The sequence below is a fragment of the Siphateles boraxobius genome, unplaced genomic scaffold, assembly GCF_051911475.1.
Source record: "Siphateles boraxobius isolate OS27281-9 unplaced genomic scaffold, OSU_SipBor_1 1, whole genome shotgun sequence".
Lineage (NCBI taxonomy): Eukaryota > Metazoa > Chordata > Actinopteri > Cypriniformes > Leuciscidae > Siphateles > Siphateles boraxobius.
Window position 1 is genome coordinate 23,604,810 of NW_027508699.1, and position 20,646 is coordinate 23,625,455.

General features: G+C 36.7%; 1 protein-coding gene across 2 annotated transcripts; it reads right to left on the minus strand.

Moving 5' to 3' along the window:
* Positions 1-409: 409 nt before the first annotated feature.
* Positions 410-20,226, minus strand: jph1b (junctophilin 1b). 2 transcript variants are annotated; one of them, XM_077229960.1, is made up of 6 exons: positions 19,514-20,226; positions 15,701-16,463; positions 8,785-8,903; positions 3,450-4,111; positions 2,558-2,655; positions 410-736 (listed from the first exon to the last, which is right to left on the minus strand). In XM_077229960.1, the coding sequence occupies exons 1-5, from the start codon at positions 19,890-19,892 to the stop codon at positions 2,575-2,577; spliced, it is 2,004 nt and encodes a 667-aa protein (XP_077086075.1). In that variant the 5' UTR covers positions 19,893-20,226; the 3' UTR covers positions 410-736; positions 2,558-2,574. The 2 variants fall into 2 exon arrangements, with proteins under 2 accessions (XP_077086075.1, XP_077086082.1); XM_077229967.1 differs by having other exon boundaries at positions 410-2,385.
* Between the last annotated feature and the right edge of the window lie 420 nt (positions 20,227-20,646).

Genomic DNA, 20,646 nt, shown 5'->3' on the forward strand with positions numbered 1-20,646 from the left:
TGGGAGAGTTCATATCAAAATTTTCATCAACATTTAAAATGAAAACAATACATTCAAATGAGTTTGAAAATGTGAAGATATTACATTGACATATTAAAGCCATTTCAAATGCCGTATTTAACCCTTCCGTGCTGTTACAAGTCATTTTTCTTTTTACCTGATTTATTCTTTTACACAGATTTACTGCAACTTTTTAGCCTAAAACTTCAATGCAGCCTGGATTCTTCCGCTGTGAAGTTTTATACGTCAATTTGTCCCAGTAAGAGCTACGCTGGATCTTCAATCGTGACAGCACGAAAGAGTTAAATGCGGTTTTACACCAAAACATCTTAAGTACTTGCTGTTGTTATTTTTTTTTTAAATACAGAAATTGTAACTTTGCTTGGTAAAGAGATGCTTAGAAACCAAATGACAAAAAATCTTTATTTGTTTAACAAATGCCAAATTTCATGGGGAACTTTTAATTACATCTAATATGCATCAGGTCAAGATGGAATATAAACAGAAATAGAAAACAAAACAAATTAAAAATAGCCATGTACATAGCCGATGAGTGTAAATCAAATGGTGTTTCCCCCTGCCACAAAAAGGAAAAAATAAATAATTCTTTAAAAATAAGTCTGTTCTACATTTGAAGATTAATCTCTCTTGTCAAATGACAAGCCATCATCCATTCTGATGCTCTTCTCTTCCCTCCTCCTTCCCTCTCACATACTCTCGCAGTCTGACAAAACCTCTGTAAAAATAGTCAGCCTGTTACTGCTGAAATTCATTCTTCACATGACACATACAGCCCCACATCCGTGGCCACCAAATACAACGAGCATGCAGGATGTTCGAATCAATCAGCAAAAGATGCTGTGCTGTAATTTTAGTCAAGGCCATTAAGTGTCCAACTGTTGACTAAATATATTCTGACTTTGTATATAAAATATATCTATTTATATGTATACATTTGTCATTTAAATACTAGCGCAAACGCACCATGTGCACATTAATTGCAACCACATCCTCATGCACCACCAGACTAAAATAATGGAGAATAACAGAAGATTTCCACAAAATTCCTAATTAAGACAGCATTTCCAAAATCACATATTGTCTGAGGTAAACTATAACACTGTTATAAATTCTTTAAAGGCAGCCATCTCTACATTCGCATTTATAACCAGTGGGTCGACCTGAATGTATTCAACACAATTTTGCAGGCATAATATTGAGGCAGGTACCGCTCTGCACATGTCAAGTTAAGGGGTGGAGCGAGGGGGTTTGGGGGTTTAGGGGTGGAGCGAGGGGGTTTGGGGGTTTAGGGGTGGAGCGAGGGGGTTTGGGGGTTTAGGGGTGTGTGAGTGGGGGGTTAGAGGGCACAGTATATCAGGCCATGAAGATTAAAGGTGCAAAATGTAACATTTAGTCATTTCTCAAAAAATAAAAGCCATGCATTATACCCTACAGTAAGTACAATGTCAAACATACTACAAACATAACATTCTTTAAAGTACAGACAATTTTACAATAATACTTCAAATAAATATTTTTTTTAATCAAACCACGCACTGTACTTGCATTTTTCAAAAGCCAATATTTAAATAATTAATACTTGATTTTGTTTTCTCAGTAGGTCATCTTAAAGTTACAACTGTAACGTGCTGTTATTTTCAAGTTTGATTTCTGAGAATGAGAATAGAACAGGCTAGAGATATTTTCATCATCTTTAGCTACAGGTGCAGAAAAAAGAACACAGCAGAAAGAAAAACGTCAAGACAAAGTCGTTAAACCAGTACCATGCACAGGCATGTCATGGATGAATCTCCTAAAACAGGAGCAGATGTTAGACAAGGCTGTAGAGATGGGTAATGGAATAAGACTGGCAAGTGACCCTTTCAAAATGTGCATGGTGTTTTGAACCAAGTGGAAAGCGGACACTGGTACACACTCCTGCTGCCCAAACACACTGGCAACCCACTGCACATCTCCCCTTTAAAACGTCAGTTGGTAAAATAGTAAGGCAGCTGTTTGCTTCTGTCAACTAAAAGTGCATCTCCGAACATATCCAGTTAAGTCCCCCCATTCCACCCCTCCCCATAGCAGCGGGGGTGGACATGCACTTGACTGGGTACGGCTTGGATCAGCAGATTCTTTTTCTTTCCCAACGACTGCTTGCTTCAGCTTTCAGAGCCCAAGCGAGTAACAAATCATCGCCAGAGGAACTGGGTTGGCTCAGGCCGAATGGTCCGGGTTTCGTCTTTCTCCCATGATTTGCTCTAATTCCAGTCGTCCAGTCCTTTGCCTGTGTCTGAGTTTGACTGGCGTCATTTTGTTTTAAAGGCCATTGACGCAACTGCGGAGAATTAGGGGCCTATGCCGCTAGTTTTCATGAGCTCACTGAAGGGTCGAAACAGTTAGAGGGTAAGTAATTATGTTGAATAACATTCAGGCACAGCTGCAATTACATGGCAAGAGTAAGGTAGACTACATTAGTTGGTGACTGACATGGGGCAAAGATCAGGTTCTATGGCAACCTGCAAAATCCTCCATTTGAGTGCGAGAGTCTTACCTGAGTTTAATGTTCCGTCAAGTGAGAAAATGGACAAAAATAATTGCCAGTCCAATATTTATCAGCATCACTAGAATGACCAAAATTGAGTTGGGACCCTGAAGAACCAACAAGAGACAAAGCTGTAGATTAGCAATTGAATGTCGAGAAACTCAAAACGCCACCTGCTCTCAAATAGAAACTGAAAATATTCTGGCCAATACCGAAAAGTCGATAATCATTTTAATGTTATGGTCGATAAATGGCCAATATTTAACTTCTATAATATTGTGTTTAAATAAATGTAAAATAAATACTTACAAATAAAATCATTGGTTTCACTTTATTTTGATGGTCCCTTTAACACATTTTGTTGTCTATAAGTAACATTGCACCTTCATGTCTACTAACTCTCATCAGAGTATTAGTAGAGTATTAGTAGACTGGTAGGATTAGGGTTAGTTGACAAAAGCTGTCACTGGGGAGCTACCCTTTCAAAAGGTACACCTTTGTACTTTATTTACTCATAAAGATTTTTATTAGCCAATATTGTATATTTAATTGCAGTATTACATTTTACTATTCATACCTTTAAACAAATTTTTAACACTAACTCTTTAAAACATTAATTACAGAGCTAATATATAATTAATATAATCTTTAGGAAATCTCAAAAATAAATAGCCATTTGCATACTGTTGTGATGCTTAAATTCACTTATATCATAAAATGATTTTTTTAAAATAAATAATATATAAGATATAAGAATTTTAATATTGATTATATAGATATCATGTATCTGTGAAAAATAACATTTTCAACATACTGTGCATAGAGCACAGTTATGTTATTCAGTATGCAGTCAAGAAGAGTCATTTTAGCAATAAATGTCATGCATATTGCAGCTACTTACTGATTCCTCCTCAACAATGTCAGTAGTAATTTCCATGCTGGCTTTCTTAGTTTCTGCTAGGCTCTTTGGCTTCAGTGATTCTTGTTTCTTCAGTTTGGGCTCGGGTTTGCTCTCTTTGGCCATGACTGGTTTGGGTGTCGGTGCACGGTACTGCTTTGCAGGTGGGGGCATCCTGACAAGAGCAGTCGGCATTACATGGTGTTCTACATCCTCCAGATCATCAGGTGGTATCATCACCTCAGCCTTCACAAAGTATCCATGATACTGGGAGTGCAGCTCACCGTTCCCAGGGCTGGAGGCATTGGCGACCGGCGCCGACGGCTTGGAGGGTTTGGCTACAGGTACTACCTCCTGTTTTACTTCCTGTTTTTCTGATATCCTAGAAGTAGCCTTGGTGACGCCTGCTGCCAGGTTTTCGGCAGCAGGGGGCTTGTTTTCTTTGATGGCTTTAGGGGCACTTCTGTTAAAGAAGGGCTTTTTCTTGCTGAGGGGGGGTGAGGGAGGTGGTGTAGGACCGGGGCTTTGGGAAGGGGACTGGTTTGGGGTTGTGCCTTTGCGATAAAAGTGCGGACTTCCTGAAGGCGATTTCTCTTTCTTTTCTTCTGGTACTTCTTTAATCTCAATGGGCTCACTGGAGAACCTCTGCTTGATATAGTCAGGGCCTTAAAAAGGTATAAAGAAAGTCAGAATTAGTTTTATATTTTATTCTATTATATTTTAGATATCAATATTATGTGTTTATATTTAATATGTGTATTTTATATCAATTTAATATTTTGTTTTATTTTTGTTACATTTTATATAGACTCAAAATCTGAATCTTAATAAAACCCAAATGTAATAAGATCAAATTATTACTGTCTGACAAAAAGACCTTGATAGATCTAAATGCGGCTCAAATGCTCAATACTCAAGAGTGCTGCTTGTGAATATCAAGCTCAGAATAAACTGCCAGCACAGATGCAATTTCACATTTTCAAAGTCTCAGTCTGTTAGTGTTTATGCAGGGATGGACATTAAGAACTTTGCCACTTGCTTTTATGATTCAACTCTGAGCTTCCAGTCATTCTCCAGATTCTCTAGACCACGGGTATGGCCAGAGTGGCCTCACAGCTGACACAGACGGGTTTTCTAGAACTTGCACTGGATCGTGTCCAAGGCCAGGCTAAGACTGTGAATAAATCACACTGTTTATCAGCCTTTTTACAAAGCTGAAGTGTGGAACAGCTCATCTGCGGAGAGCCTTGACAACAACCACTCTCAAAAAACAAACAAACTGTAAGTACATTTCAGGACCCTTTCAGTCCATGTTGTTCCCTTGAGAACATTATGTTGATGCTATGATGAGGTAAAACAAAATCATTTTAATATTTCTGGGAGAGCCTGCAGGTCACATGAGAATTCATCAGCCTCACTGCATTGAATTAAGGTGATTTTTATAAAGTCTGTAAGATTGTATATCATCATGTGACTTTCAAATGTACTTGCAGCAGCCTAATGTGAAATAAAACATGTATTGTAAACTAAAATGAGTGTCTTACTAATATAAATATTTGAAATTTTTATCCCAATTTTTTAAAGATTTTTTAAGTGATTTCTGCAGCAAGATTATATTGAAGAAAAATGTATAAGCCTGATTAGACCTGGACAATATTTACCTAAAACATGTGCAGGCAATGCAAGTTAGAAGAATCGTCTCCATTTCAATTCATGAGTTGGAATTTAGACGGAGCACATAAAGGGACATGGTGATGGGGGAAAACTCATCAGAGAGAATTTTTTCCCCTAAACAGCAGATTTAATCCCACTGTGATTGTTCTTTCAAAACTGGCCATTCTGCAAATAACTGACTGCTGTAATAAACGTGTTTGATTGCAAAGGCTAATTTGTTTTTCAAATACATTTTTGAATAGCATTCCATGTTTTACAGCTGTTATTTTGATCCTGGAAGTAGAGATGCAAAGTATTTCAGGAAGAAAGAATAGTTTTGAACAAACCATAGTGATCCACAATATGTAAAATACATTTAACTTCATAGGAAAGATGTCAGTGGCCAGCCATGCATACCTGCAATTGAGTTGGGGGGGGGGGGGGGGGGGGGGATTTAAGGAGTCCACTTGGAGTGTTTGGGAATGTATAGACAAATGCCAAAGGCTTTTTGGCTTAAAAAAGGCTTTATATGAGCAGAAAGTCGTTGAAGAAACTCTGGCCTTACTGAACTGAGGTTGATGTGATATTATTGATATGAATCATACATGTATGGGCCATGTTACATTTGTCAAATGCTAATGTACAGTGGTGGACACTGGACAGTAAAAAAGCATTTTTACTTTGTTGCTGTACTTAAGAATATTTTCCTAGTATCTCTTTTACTTTTACTTCACACTAAAGCATATTATTTTGCTTTTTACTGTATTTCATAAAAATATATTTGAAACTGACATTCGAACAGAAAAAAATCACCACCCCCTCTGAGACATGAAAGCGATGCCCGATTCATAACCAAGCTGTTTCTTTCCAATGAACCTGATGAATTGGTTCACAAATCACACAGAACAATTCCTTTGTTAACCGGACTGATCTGCTTGCAGCTGTTCTTTAATCAACAACTCACTGATTTAATGATCCAGTCAAAATGAGCCAAGCACCGGGATAACTTCAGAGCTTGAATATGCACGAAACTGATGCCGTTAAAGGTAAGTTATAATGGCAAATTTAAATTGATTACAATAAATGAAATCATATTAAGGTCATGACTCTCAGTTATCTGTGAACTAAATCTACTAAAAAAGCGTTTGAAGCCCATTGAAATTCTTCAATGTGGACATGTCACCGTATGATGATTTTAGGTCAAATAACGAAAATGTATGTCCAAGAATGTTCCCCGCTGCTGTACAAGTTTCAAATGATATAAAATAGTATGTTTGCAATAGTGTTCATCTTTAAATGTTAACATAGTTTGCCATGTGTGTCGTCTGTACATTGTATTGTACAGTGGTGGTCAGAATTAATGGCACCCCTGGTAAATATGATCAAAAATGCCTGTAAAAAATAAATCTGCATTGTTTATCCTTTTGATCTTTCATTCAAAAAAATTGCAAAAAATCAAACCTTTCATTGAAGTAAAACACATTATGAAATAAATGTTTCTCTACAAAACACGTTGGCCACAATTATTGGCACCCCTAGATTTCTTTACGAGTATATTCACATTAATATTTACCTTTTTAAGCACACCAGGGTGACTGGGAACATGAAACTGTCTAGCTGTGACTTCTTGTTTCACAGGAGTTTAAATATGAGGAAACACAAAGGCCAAATTCCCTTATTCATCCATCACAATGAGTAAAACCAAAGAATATAGTTCTGATGTGCATCAAAAGATTGTTGAGCATTACAAAATAGAAAGTGGCTGTAAGAAAATTGCTAAAGAATTGAAAATCCCCATTTTGACCATCAGGGCAATAATTAAGAAGTTACAATCAACTAAAGATGTTCCTAATCTGCCAGGAAGAGGACGTGTGTCCATATTGTCTTAATGCACGGTGAGGAGGAAAGTTTGAGTGGCCAAAGACTCTCCAAGGATCACAGATGGAGAATTGCAGAAATTAGTTTAGTCTTGGGGGTCAGAAAGCCTAAAAAAAATATATTAAAGAACCCCTACATGACCACATGTTGTTTGGGAGGGTTTCAAGAAAAATCCTCCTCGCTCCTCCAAAAACAAACTCCAGCATATTCAGTTGTCAGACACGACTGGAACTTCAAAAGGGAATGGATTCTATGGTCAGATAAAACTAAAAAAGAGCTTTTTGGCAGCAAACCCACCAGTTGTGTTTGATGCAAACAGGGATAAAAAGTACCCCCATGCCTACTGTTAAATATACTGCCGGAGCTTATATGTTGTGGGCCTATTTTTTTGCTGGAGGTTCTGGACATCTTGTTCAGATACATGGTATTATGGATTCTAGCAAATAACAACAGTAAAAAAATCAAAACCTGACTGCCTCAGCTAGAAATCTTATAATGGGCCGTGGTTGGATCTTTCATCAGGACCACGGTCCAAAACAAACATCAAAATCAATACAAAAATGTGTAACTGAGCACAAAATGAAGCTTCTGCCATGACCGTCCCAGTCCCCTAAACTGAACCCTATAGAACATGAGTGGGGTGAACTGAAAAGAAGAAGCGCCAACATTAACTTGTGAATCCGAAGGATCTGGAGAGATTCTGTATGGAGGAATGGTCTCTGATCTCTTGTCAGGTGTTCTCCAAACTCATCAGGCATTATAGAAGACGACTCAGAGCTGTTATCTTGGCAAAAGGAGGATTTAATAACAGGGTCCAATAATTATGCCCAGCGTGTTTTGTAGAAAAGCATTTATTTCATAATGTGATTTACCCCCCCACTTTCAATTCTTTTACTTCAATGAAAGGTTAGATTTTGCCAATTTTTTTGAATGAAAGATCAAAAGGATAAACAATGCAGATTTATTTTTTACAGATCTTTTTGAACATATTTACCAGGGGTGCCATTAATTCTGACCACCACTGTATTTGTAGCCACATGTTTAGCTTCACAAATATAGTTTTTCCTCATTTTTAAATTACTCTTAGGTATATTATTTCACTTGCTTGCATACTCGAATTATCAGTAACTTATTTTAGTATACTGAAGTTTAATGTTTCGCTAGTGTATAAGTGGTTTGGGCAAAACAATAAAAAGTTTGCTTATTTGCAAATCAATGCATATTTTCTAGTCTGCACTAATCTTTGTTGACTAATGACTATTCTGACTAGTGCTGGCTAGAATAAATAATAAACATGGTTCATGGATCAGTACTTTTTACTTTTAATTCTTAAGTACATTTTACTCAAGTGAAATTGAAAGTGTGTACTTGTACTTTTACTGGAGTAATATTTTATTAGGGTATCTGTACTTTTACTCAGGCACTTGATGTGAACTTTGTCCACCACTTCGTACCCAGTGGTTAGGATAAAAATGAAATGTTATATAATAAAATATATAGACAATGTCACGGATACACCTCTTGCCCCTAATGTTTTCTTAAATAATTTGCAGGCATTAAAAGCAGTTGGAGCTGGGCTCAGAGTAGCAGTAGATAATTTATGCAAATTATATTCCTCCCCTTCACAACTAATTTGCAATTGCATCTGCTCTCTTTTTATTTGCTTGACAGGGAGGCAAAAAAGAGACACTTGACCCAGACAGAAAGACAAGGACACAAAGGGAGTAATTAGGGAGGGGTGAAAGGGCATATAAAACGTGTGTGTATGCATGAGAGAAAGCGAATGTGTGCATGGATGGTGTGATACCTGGTTGATGGAAGTTGGGGGACAGTTCTCTGGCCACTGCCCTGGCGATATCAGAGTCCTGGCTGGCAGACAGACCGGCCTGGTCAGCTGCCTCTGCTTTGGCCCTGGCGTGTGCGGTTCTGGGTAAAGCAAAGACACAGAGCTGGAGTCAGACAGCTTGGAAGATAAGATATGGGAGAAGAGTGCATCGTTTTAACACTGCCCCTGGCACTGTCAGTCACCACCACTGCAGTGGCTGAGTCCACACACAGAGCTGCTCACAACAAGCACACAAAGATACATTCATTAACAAGATAAGAAACAAGTTACTATACTCTGTACTGCTTTCATTTTCCTATTCATAAAAAGCAAATTATGCTACAAATTGAGCTAATTGTTGGCATTAAACTTTGGAAAGAGTACAAGACTGTCCTTTATCAATAGAAAAATATCTTGGGCTGAGCAATATATAAATATTTATTTTAAAACATCTTAAGCTTTTTCAGTCTTTTGATAATATTTGATAAACACTATTAAACAGTGTTCAACATTACCATTTTAAACGTTTGGGATTAATAAGATTTAAATATATATGTATATAATAATAATAATAATAATAATAATAATATATAAGGTATTAACATAAGACATTATGAATTTACATAACATCACAGAACCATTACCATTTTAAACGTTTGGGATTAATAAGATTTAAATATATATGTATATAATAATAATAATAATAATAATAATAATAATAATAATAATAATATATAAGGTATTAACATAAGACATTATGAATTTACATAACATCACAGAACCATTACCATTTTAAACGTTTGGGATTAATAAGATTTAAATATATATGTATATAATAATAATAATAATAATAATAATAATAATAATAATAATAATAATATATAAGGTATTAACATAAGACATTATGAATTTACATAACATCACAGAAGATGTTAACAAGATGAAACAAATCTTCAAATCAAGAGTCTGTCAATTTAACATATCAAACACTCTCTAAACTCTCAAACATCTCTAAACACTTAGATTTTAGTTTTGCTATAAAGATCAAATCAAATAAATGATCAAACCTTCTCTGTTTTAATTGGCTAGTACATAAGACTGAAAAAAGAGCATTAAAATCAATGTAATATGCACAAAGTTTTGTGGTGCCTCCAAATCCATTGTAAATATATTGTCAATATTTAATATACAGCATACTACTCCATATTTAATCCACAAAACATTTAAATATAACTTAGTATTTTGTATCAACCCAAAAATGCCTTAAATAACCCATCGGGTTAACACTTGTTGAGAGGACGTATGCATGAGAGGGTCAGTGAAGACAGTTTTGTATATACTGTAGATGTATGTTACAGTATAATGCCTTCATACACAGATATGCAGTGCCATGAGCACTGAAAGGCCTCATGACATCAAACCTATTTTTAGTTGGTTTAAACATTTCATCTAGGGTGAACACATTTTGTAGGGTTAGTCATATCAGTCAAACTGGTCTGTCCTACTTTTAGGCAGTATCCTACTCAAAAATTCCCATCGCATATACAGAGTAAAATATGAATATCAATACCATCTTCTCTCCATTGTTAAAGATTGCATTAACCATTATTGTTTTTTGTATTCTTTGCACCAATATTTTACCAGGCCATGTAGTCTTAATATGAATGAAGTCATAAAGTGTTACTTGAGTTGTCATGAAACATTCCAGACAAAGTATATTTTGAAGTCCATCCATACTGCAACTGTTATGCTAAGCTTGCTTTTAAGGGATCGTCTTTAACTGTGGTGAGGAGCTTTCGGGACACATTCTAAGAAGAGCTGTGCGAGTAAATTAAATTGAATCTAAAGCGCTGGCTGAATGAATTAAACTAGCCAGCCTTCTCTTTTCCTTCTAAAAAGCAAAGCTTGAGTAATAAGGTCAGCACTGTATATAAAGGGTACAGTATAATTGAGACATATAACACTGGTCCTCTGCTGAGAATTACAATAATGGTAATAAATGAAACATTAAATAGGAGGAAGATAATGTAAGCTTGATTTAGAGAGTCATGTCACGGTGTGGTAGCGCTAAAACAAATATACTGAGGGTCTGGCGCTTGTATAGAGCAAAAGTAGTTCTAATACTCTGTGAGAGCGAGATTAATGCTTTATTATGGTTCTGTCCAAACCATCCCAGCACAGATCAGCTCCTGAGGAGATCCAAATAGACCTCAGGCCTAAATTAAGACTTGTTACAGCTGGGTCTTGAGAGACAGCCTTAGCTTGAACAGCATTGCTGAACACAACATTCAAAGGTTTGCGGTCAGTTTTTTAAAAGAATTGTACAATTTTAATCAGGGATGCATTAAATTGATCAAAAGTGACAGTAAAGAAAAAAAACTATTTAAAATAAATGCTGTTCTATTTCGACTTTCTATTATTCAAAAAATACTGAGGAAAATGTATTACGGCTTTCACAAAAACTTTAAGCCACAAAACCGCTTTCAACGTTGATAATAATAAGAAATGTTTCTCGAACATTTAATCATTTTCTGAAGGATCATGTGACCCTGAAGACTGAAGTGATGCTGATAATTCAGCTTTGCCGTCACAAGAATAAATACAATTAAAAAATATATTAAAATAGAAAACAGTTATTTTAAATTGTAAAATCTTACAGACTCTATACAGTAGTGTAAATTGTAAAATGAAACATGTCAAAGGAATAGTTTACCCAAATATGAAATCTACAAAAGTCATTATTTACCTATTTTGCAGTATTTACATTTATGCATTTGGAAAGACATAAATAACATTTGATGGTAAAGATTATCAGTGAAAATCTACTTAAATTTTGGTATAACAATGCTACGGAGCCCCTAAAATGACATGCGGGTGGAAAAAAGTATGAGACGGGAGGAAAAATAATAAGTTAATGTTTTTGCGTTCTCTACAAAATGTTTGCCTTCCACCGAGTTCCCCTAAAAACGCAAAGTTTCTTGGGGGAACGCAAACTTTTTGCAAGCGAACGTAAAGTTTCTCTGGGGAAAGCAAAACATTTGTGAGAGAGCGCAAAAGCACTTATATTTTTTTCCCTCTCATATTTTTCCATCACTATGTCCCTTAGGGGCTCTGTACAATGCTATTGTATGACTTGAGAATACTTGAGAATACACCAAAATTAATGACAGCATAGGGGTTTGAAATTACATAAGGGTGAGTGAAAAATGACAATTTTCATTTTTTAGTGAACTGTCCCTTTAAATATGACTACTTACTACGGATTAGAATTCCAAACTATTTAAACACGCATTGCTCCTTTAAACACACAAGACATGTATAATATTAATATTAAGAGAGCATCTACATTCTATTTGTCAGCCAAGTAATAAGCAGTATCTTCTCTAGGCGTTAATAGACCTAATGTAATATTCTTTGGAGTCTGAGCCAGAGAACATCTCCTAGGCGACAGATGGAGCACTTGCAGAAATTCTGAGGGTTTTAATTTGGCAGTGTCTCCTCACATTCGCCCACTCTCTCACCCACAAGAGCTCAGATAAAGATGTGAAAAGGAGCACATCCTCCCAGCTTGAGCTCACAGCAACTCAACACGTGTCTCGATTCTGATCTGTCCAGTTAGCCATTGCAAACGTACATTTCTGTACATATTCCTATAGTGCTAGTTTATATGATATTCCCATTGATGTGCCGGACTACATTGATAAGTAATTTTCACATTAGAGGGCTGCAAATCACTAAAAATGTTTTATCGTGATTAATCTCATAATTCGGCTTCAGTTAACACATTCAGTTCATTACATATAATGAACTGAATGTGTTAACTGAAGGAGAATTATATTATATATATATATATATATATATATATATATCCCAGATGGAATGATATATATATATATATATATCATTTGTAGTGGTCAAAAGTGATGTCATATATTATTATGTTATATTATATATACTCTTTTTACTGCATTTTTGTTTAAATAAATGTGGCCTTGGTGAGTTTGGAATGGTAGCATATTTAATTAATCACATATGCAAAATGTTTGCCTTGGACAGACATCAAACAAGCGTAAGTGTGCCTATGGAAACTTCACAACATAAAATAAATTTTGCAGTCAACAAACCACTACAAAACGGAGCATATAAAGCAGATTACCATAGAGGAACACATTTATCTACATAAACTGTAGTGGAGGACAAACAGAAGATTAAGAAAGATGGTTAATCTGTTCAGGTAATCCCGCCTGTTAAAGCATTGACCAAATCTAATTTGCAGGATACATAAATCTTTCATAAAATCAACTTTTTTACAAAATCACCTAAAAATGTTTTTAAATAATTAATAGTTTACACCAAAATATCATAGTTTCCACAGTCTCCACACCACTGTCATTAACAAAAAGTATTGAATAAAATTAAACTAAATAACATACAGTATACAATAATAACTATTATATTTTGGAAGGAATTATGATTGCCATTTTAAAAAGAAAGTCTGTGACGAAAGGATAAATGCACACACACATACACACGTCTCTAAACCTGAGTGCTTTAACAGATGATAACAGGACTGGCTACTGTATCAGTGACGGCTGCAAGACTATATTCTTGTCAGTGATTGAGAAGCCAACTCCTGCCTTGCCTTATTTAGTCAGGCTCAGTGCTGACACAGTGTGCACGTGTGTGAGAGAGCACAGGCCGGAGAACCTTCTCTCGCTCTCGCTCTCTTTTTCTAGACTCCTTCAAGGCAATCTGAAGCCTTAGACTCTCCGCACATTCCCTGAACCCTCACTGTGCTTATCACTTCTCTCCCTAACAATCTTCAAAGGCACTGAGATAATTTATTCATCCAGCAGCTCTGGGACATATTACTATTTCATTAGCTACATGGACTGTGCAAGCCTCATTACAGCAGATTTCATTAAAATTCATACTCTTTCAGCAATAAGAAAGAAGCCCATGGTAATGAATGAACAGAACATGGACACGGTTTTTGTGATGACAGAAAGAAGTAAATAACTGCATTAATAGAGCTAAGCAGAACGTTCAAGCTAGAAAACAATGAAAAATACACTAAATTTTTCAAAGTAAAAATTAAAATTTTCAAATGAAAAGAAACAATAAATACTGTTAAAGAAGTACAAAAAATAATATTGTGTCATTACTTTCCTTCATGAATCAAAAAAGGAGATATAATGCACCGGTTGCTCTTGAAATTACAAATACTTATAATTAGGACTGGAGCCTTCAAGCTTTAAAAAGAGCTCAAACGCATCTCAAAAGTGGTACATATTGAGGTTATGCACTGATAAGTGTCTGGGAGCTGTTAACCACTAAGACCAGATCAATGAAAGTGAGCTGAAATCGAGAACCAGATCGGTGTGATTCATTAAACTGTATCATTCAGACCTCTTTTATGAACTGAATCAACTGATTCACAGAAAAGCTCAGACTCAAAAGAATAATTCATTCACAAAACTGACATCACTACTCAACTCTTTTGAACACAGCAAGGAAAGATGGGGTAAGCGTAATGTTTGCCAGCATATAAATCATATGGATCACTTTTATAATATTTATGGTGCTTTTTTTTTGTTTGTTTTTTGCCATTTTAGAGCTTGACAGCCCCAGTCCTCATTTACCCATATTAAAAAGAGAGCCCAGGATATTCTTAAAAGATTCACACATTGTGTTTTCACTGATTTCAAACAGTACAAGTTTGGAACAACATTAGGGTGAGTAAATGATGACAGAAGGTCCATTTTTGGTTATGAGTTTTGAGTTAGCAATTTAAGCATAGCGTTGTCATTCTTACTACTTTCTGGTGCATTTCATGAGAGAGAAAAAAATGTCTGAGGAAAAGAACAAAAATGAATAACTAAATGTGTGTCTCAAATTGAAAGGAGATCACAAGTGAGGAATTGTTCCTAAACTTCAGAATCAACACCATGCCAGCACTAGCACAAAGGCTCACATGTCCTAACATAAATCAGAGGTACCACTCAGCTCACACAACATTAATGAGTTCCTGTTTAACACACTCTGATCTTCACAACCTGCTTCAACTTGCAAAAATCGATGTGTGCCTTTAGCAAGCTTTGTCAATGAATTACAAGAGCAAAAAAAATAACTTTGAGTGGTTTTCTAAAGTGGGAAAATGCCGTTTAGAAACAATAATGGATATTTCCTTAATCATTCCATGTGTGACATAATTGATAATTACGTGTTATGTATTATGGATACATAAAGAACTGATGGTAATTCAGTCCCAGAGGTTTGAAGCAGCGTCGCCTTTGAAAAAGCAAATATCAACCCACCACACCATGAAGTTACATACGTATCTCCTCTGAGCTTGATACATCTGTGCTGAACTTTTCTTGGGAACGTATATGCTTAATCGGCGTAATGAGCAGTACCATTGCAATTACTCCTCTAGACATTTTTAAAATGATTATAAATGTTATGACTGGCACCCCTGATTCCTCTGTGACTTCATTCAGTACATCCTGTTGGCTCTGCATTGATTATGTTATCAACATGAGAGCTATGGCCAGGGGGGCATGTGATGGCACTCATGCAAACAGACTATTCATTGGGGCTCTTCTGTACAATAGCTGCCTGCCTGTTTGCCTGGTCACTTCCCTGCTGCGTTTCGCTCATTCACATGAGGACGAATGAGCAGCATTTAGCTCCTTTACAGTTTGGGATAGAGCATGCATGTGCTATGTTGGTTGCAGGAACGTAATTATTGTGAGCAATACTGTTAGTTAGATGTAGAAACTTATGTCTGATGTGCAAGATAAAGGGAAAAAAGAGATCAGAGAGTGAGATAAAGATGTTTTCGTAAATAGATACAATTGAAAGTGTGGTGTGGGATTAATCTGGAGGAAGTATTAACCTTGAGGTGGCGATTTCTACTTTTGTTCGGGAAATGGCAGACGCTCTTATGGCTCCCTCAACGGCACGGTCCACTTTCTGCTTTGTCTTGGTGTTTTTGAGGGGAATAAGCTGCTTCTTGATACCACGCACCAAAACGTTATTTTTGTACTTCCCCTCTTCTTTCGTCCCATCAGGGAACAATGTGCACCCATAGCCATGCCGCTTGTTGTTTATCCACTCCCCTTCGTATTTCATCCCATTGGAGCGTTCGCTGACACCGAAACCATTCCGCTTGTCATTCTTCCACTCGCCCATGTACGACTCGGTTGTGGTGGCATCGACGTTGTCCTCAGTCAGCATGTACTCGTCTGCCACTTCTCCATCACCAAAACTAATGGTGGAGTTTGCATCGCTTGAACTTATGCGGCTCATGGTGGCGTCACTACGTGCGGAACTGCGCTTGCTGGATATGGAGGAGCGGGAGTCTGACTTCCTAAGCTGCTTGAGGCTCCCGAACAGCGAACCCCGTCTGAAGAGGCCCTTTTTTTTGCCGGAGCCCACTTCACTGTCACTGTGGAAGTTCAGGACAAAGCCCCCGCGGGTGCCAGCAGGGCTGTCGGACATGTGGTCGTGCGGGACAGAGCCGTTACTCTGCTCGCTGCGGAGGGAGGCCAGTGAGGTGCGCAGCGGGGAGCGGATGACAGTGGCCATGCCGTAAGGCACGCTCTGACGTACGCCATAGCCGTGTCGCATGCCACCCATCCACTGGCCCTGGTATGTACCTGGCAAAGGGATTAGAGAGACTTTAGACTAGATATTGCATAACACATAATACAGGGATTACATACAAAAGAAAACACTAGAGAAACTAACATGTCTAGGTGCTTTGATGTTTTTAAGGAATGTTTAGATTTCTTTTTTATTGAGGCATCACAATATTTCCAAGCTAATTAGATTAAATAATGAATTAGAAACATTTCAATAATTAAAATAAATAGATTTTTTTTAGAGAAATAATTTATTCATTATTTATATTTTATTTATTTGCATTCCATGAATACTGAAAACAGAATTAGTGAATGGTTTTCCGTTTCCTATTTTAAGTTTAAGAGTTCTAAACTGCAAGTGTTAATCATAGACCTTCTTTTATTATTTCCTAAAATCTTTTAAAAGGATCTATTAAAAGACTGAATTCAAGAATAAAGACAGCCTGCTAGAGGGAAGCGTCCACTAATTGATCAATCATTTTAAGAATAATTTACCATAAGAAACCATGAATAGAATCTTTCAAAACACACTAATTTTTAAAAGTTTGGGGTCGGTAAGACTTTTTGATGTTTTTGACAGAAGGCTCTTATGCTCACCAAGGCTGCATTTATTTGATCAAAAATACAGTAAAACAGTAATATATTTAATTAAAAATATTACAATTTAATCCTGTGTGGCAAAACCTAAATTTTCAGCATCATTACTCTTAGTCTTCAGTGTGACATGATCTTTCGGAAATCATTCGTATATGCTAATTTACTAGGGCTAAGAAAAATGTATTATTATTATTATTATTATTAATGTTGATAACAGTTGTGCTGCTTAATATTTGGTGTATATGTGGTGTACAGAAAGTTCATAAGAACAGCAATTATTTGAAATATAAATCTTTTGTAGTATTATAAATATCTCAACTGTTACTTTGATCAATTTAATGTGCCCTTGCTGGACAAAAACCTTACTGAACCCAAACTTTTGAACAGTTCATACATGTACTCACCATTCAATATAAACATTAGGCATTTTTCTCTATTGCCACCATGTCTAGGAATTTTTTTTTTTTTTGATCTTCACCAAACATGCATAAATAAAAAACATCAGATTATAACTGAATAAATTATCGTCAGGCAAGTAATATACAGGTGTAATCTTATCCACGTTATGACGGTAAACTGACGAAGTGAACAGCTCTGCCTCCTATATTTCATATGCCAGCCTGTCAGTCCTAACAGCTTCAACAGCAGAGCCAGCACTATTTTAAAACATGGGAGTAATCTGAGCTGTTGTGAAGTTTGAGGCTCCAGCCAACCATAACTCTTATTTATCCATTCATTCCTTATGATTCTGCGTATGTCTTTGAAGAATCAAAAATAAAAAGGTGTGCACGGCCCACGGACCCTAACTGGGCTCAGGTGCAGGACAACAAAATAACAATAATGAAAAAAAGAAGGATGCCATTGTCAAGAATGTCATTGTGTTTGATGAAGACCTGATAGTCAAAATGCTTTCAATAAAATGTTGTTTGGAGCTGTTAATTTCAGTGTGCGGACATCACACTTATTTTTTCCATTCTGCGTTTGTCATGGCCTCTACAAAAGCAATATTGAGAAGATCATATTCAAATAACAGGTAAAATGGCAGAATGGATGTGACTTATGGTATATAAACTGTGCACAGCAGCACTCTGTCTCAGCAGCCTAGCTGAGCTATCAGTTCTTTCAGGACTTTTTTGCAGAAGATGAAAGTGAGTTATGAGTAAGTGGTATTGTGTGACCCTGCCTAATAAATTCGACAGTAGGCCTAACTCTCTGACGCCACCACATTTCAAGAAAACTTCATGGTTCTTGCCAAAGTCTTGTCTAAATATAAAATTAACTTGGATTAACATTTCTTCTTTAAAGACTTAATAATGTACTGTGCAATGTTATTTAAGTTATTTGAATATTAATGTTGTTTATGCACTTTGTAACTTAGTTATATTCAATAAACCAATTTCTTAACATAAGCAAATACATTTTGACTATATACTTTTAGCTATTTTAAAGATGTTGCAATGTCAGGTATTAATTTTATTCAAGTAACATGCACTGTAATGTTATTAATTATAACATTTTAACTGTAAATATATACATACATATATATATATTAGATTTAATAGGACACTAATTATAATAAAATATTAAAATATACAGTGTCAAAAATTATATTTTTACAAGGCAATACACATTACACACCTTTTTGTTGTGTTTCATAATTCATATGTTGCTTGGTTAATGTTGTAGCATTATTTAATTAATTTCAGTTCATCTTGTGGCCTTCTATTTTACCACCCATTTGTCTGTTTATTTTACAATACTAAGCACATTCAAGTAGGCTACATTTGTAGATTAACATGATATTCATTAACAATATACAGTATGCTTATGAACTGTAAAATATACAGCCATCAAAATGGCACTTGTTTGTAATGTGTGAAACATTGTCACTGTTTTTTTAGGTGTATGAACAAGTACATTAACTTAACAGGTGGACAATTCCACACTTTTAACTTCATTTTTAAATAAATGCCCATTTAACTTCCAGCAACTGTAATGAGGGCAAAGAATTTTCATGTTACAATATATGAATAGTTTTGGAAAATAAATAAGATCAGAAAAGAGTTTGTCTGCTAGTCTACTAGTCTGGAGAACTTTCATTTGACATGTTGCAGATGTAACTATTATTAGCAATGACCTCTGTGAGCAACTTCTGCTGACCAGTCCAGTTATACGCCATTCATCAACTCAACTGCATGGGCAAACTGCTTCATAAATCTGTAGACCATGATGTATGGGCAAAATCTAACAGTCAGGCAATGGAAATAACTCAAGGCACAATCTTACTTTTATCTTTCACAAAACAAGAAGAAAAAGAAACCTTATATTATACATAAGAGGGCTTAGTTTTATAATGATAGCCTATATTACAATACAGAGACCTGATTTCACTCAGCAGCATCATCATCACAAATACGCAAGACTTTAAAGAACATTAAATAGGTCAAGTGATGTTTAGCGGAACTCACCCCCGTCCCCGTATGTTTCGACCCCATATCCATCTTGCAGTCCATTACTCCATGTGCCTTCATACCTGGCAGGTGTATTGAGACTCTGGCGCACCCCATACCGACCCTTAAATCCGTGACTCCACTCCCCGCGATACAGCCACCTCCCCTTGGACTCCACGCCGAGCCCGTGCCGCTTCCCCTGAGCCCAGTAGCCCTTGTATGTATTCCCACTGGGCCAGGTGTACACCCCGACTACCTCAAACCCGTTGGACCAGGACCCGGAGTATTCGCCCTGGCCCTTGGGGCCGGTGCAGATGCCGTGTCCGTGGGCTTTTCCGTCATCCCATCCACCGCAGAAAGTGCCGCCATCGTCGAAGTCGAACCGTCCGCCCGTCATTCAGATGAAGGGTTGAAATGAACGTGTTTGCGTCTCGATGGTTGGTTGGTCGTATGTCGGATGCTCAACAACAATAAAATGGGGGGTAAATATCAGACTGCGGGCGCAGTGGTCTGATGCGGTGGTGTCTGGTGGAGATGGGTGAGCGCGCGCATTGGTGCGAGTGTTGGAGGATCGCGCACAGGCGCCGGAGCCGGAGGCGCTGTCACTGTCGCCGTTCCTGGCTTTTTTAAATGATCCTCTCCCCCCTGTTCGCTTCACAGGGAGGGAGAGTGCGAGGGGACAGGAGCCCAAAGTCGGGCGAGAGACACCCAGCTGATGACGTCAGTACTACAAGCCCGCCCTCACGTTGTACCACATTCACATATTTCAAATTATGGGTGGGTGAACGCTGTAAATTTTAGAATCAGAAATAGGACCAGATAGAGAGACAGACAGATTTATTTATCATATTTATTTATATAGGCCTAATGCCCCCCCCCCAATAATTATTTTCTATACACCCGATTTCTGTACGTTGTACGATCTGGCAATACTGTAATGGATAGATATAGACACTAGTTAGATCGATAGATAGATAGATAGATAGATAGATAGATAGATAGATAGATAGATAGATAGATAGATAGATAGATAGATAGATAGATAGATAGATAGATAGATAGATAGATAGATAGATAGATCACATTTTGATATCACATTGCTGACAGAGATGTTGAGAAAATTTCATAATACATTTTTTTGTGACAAAGTG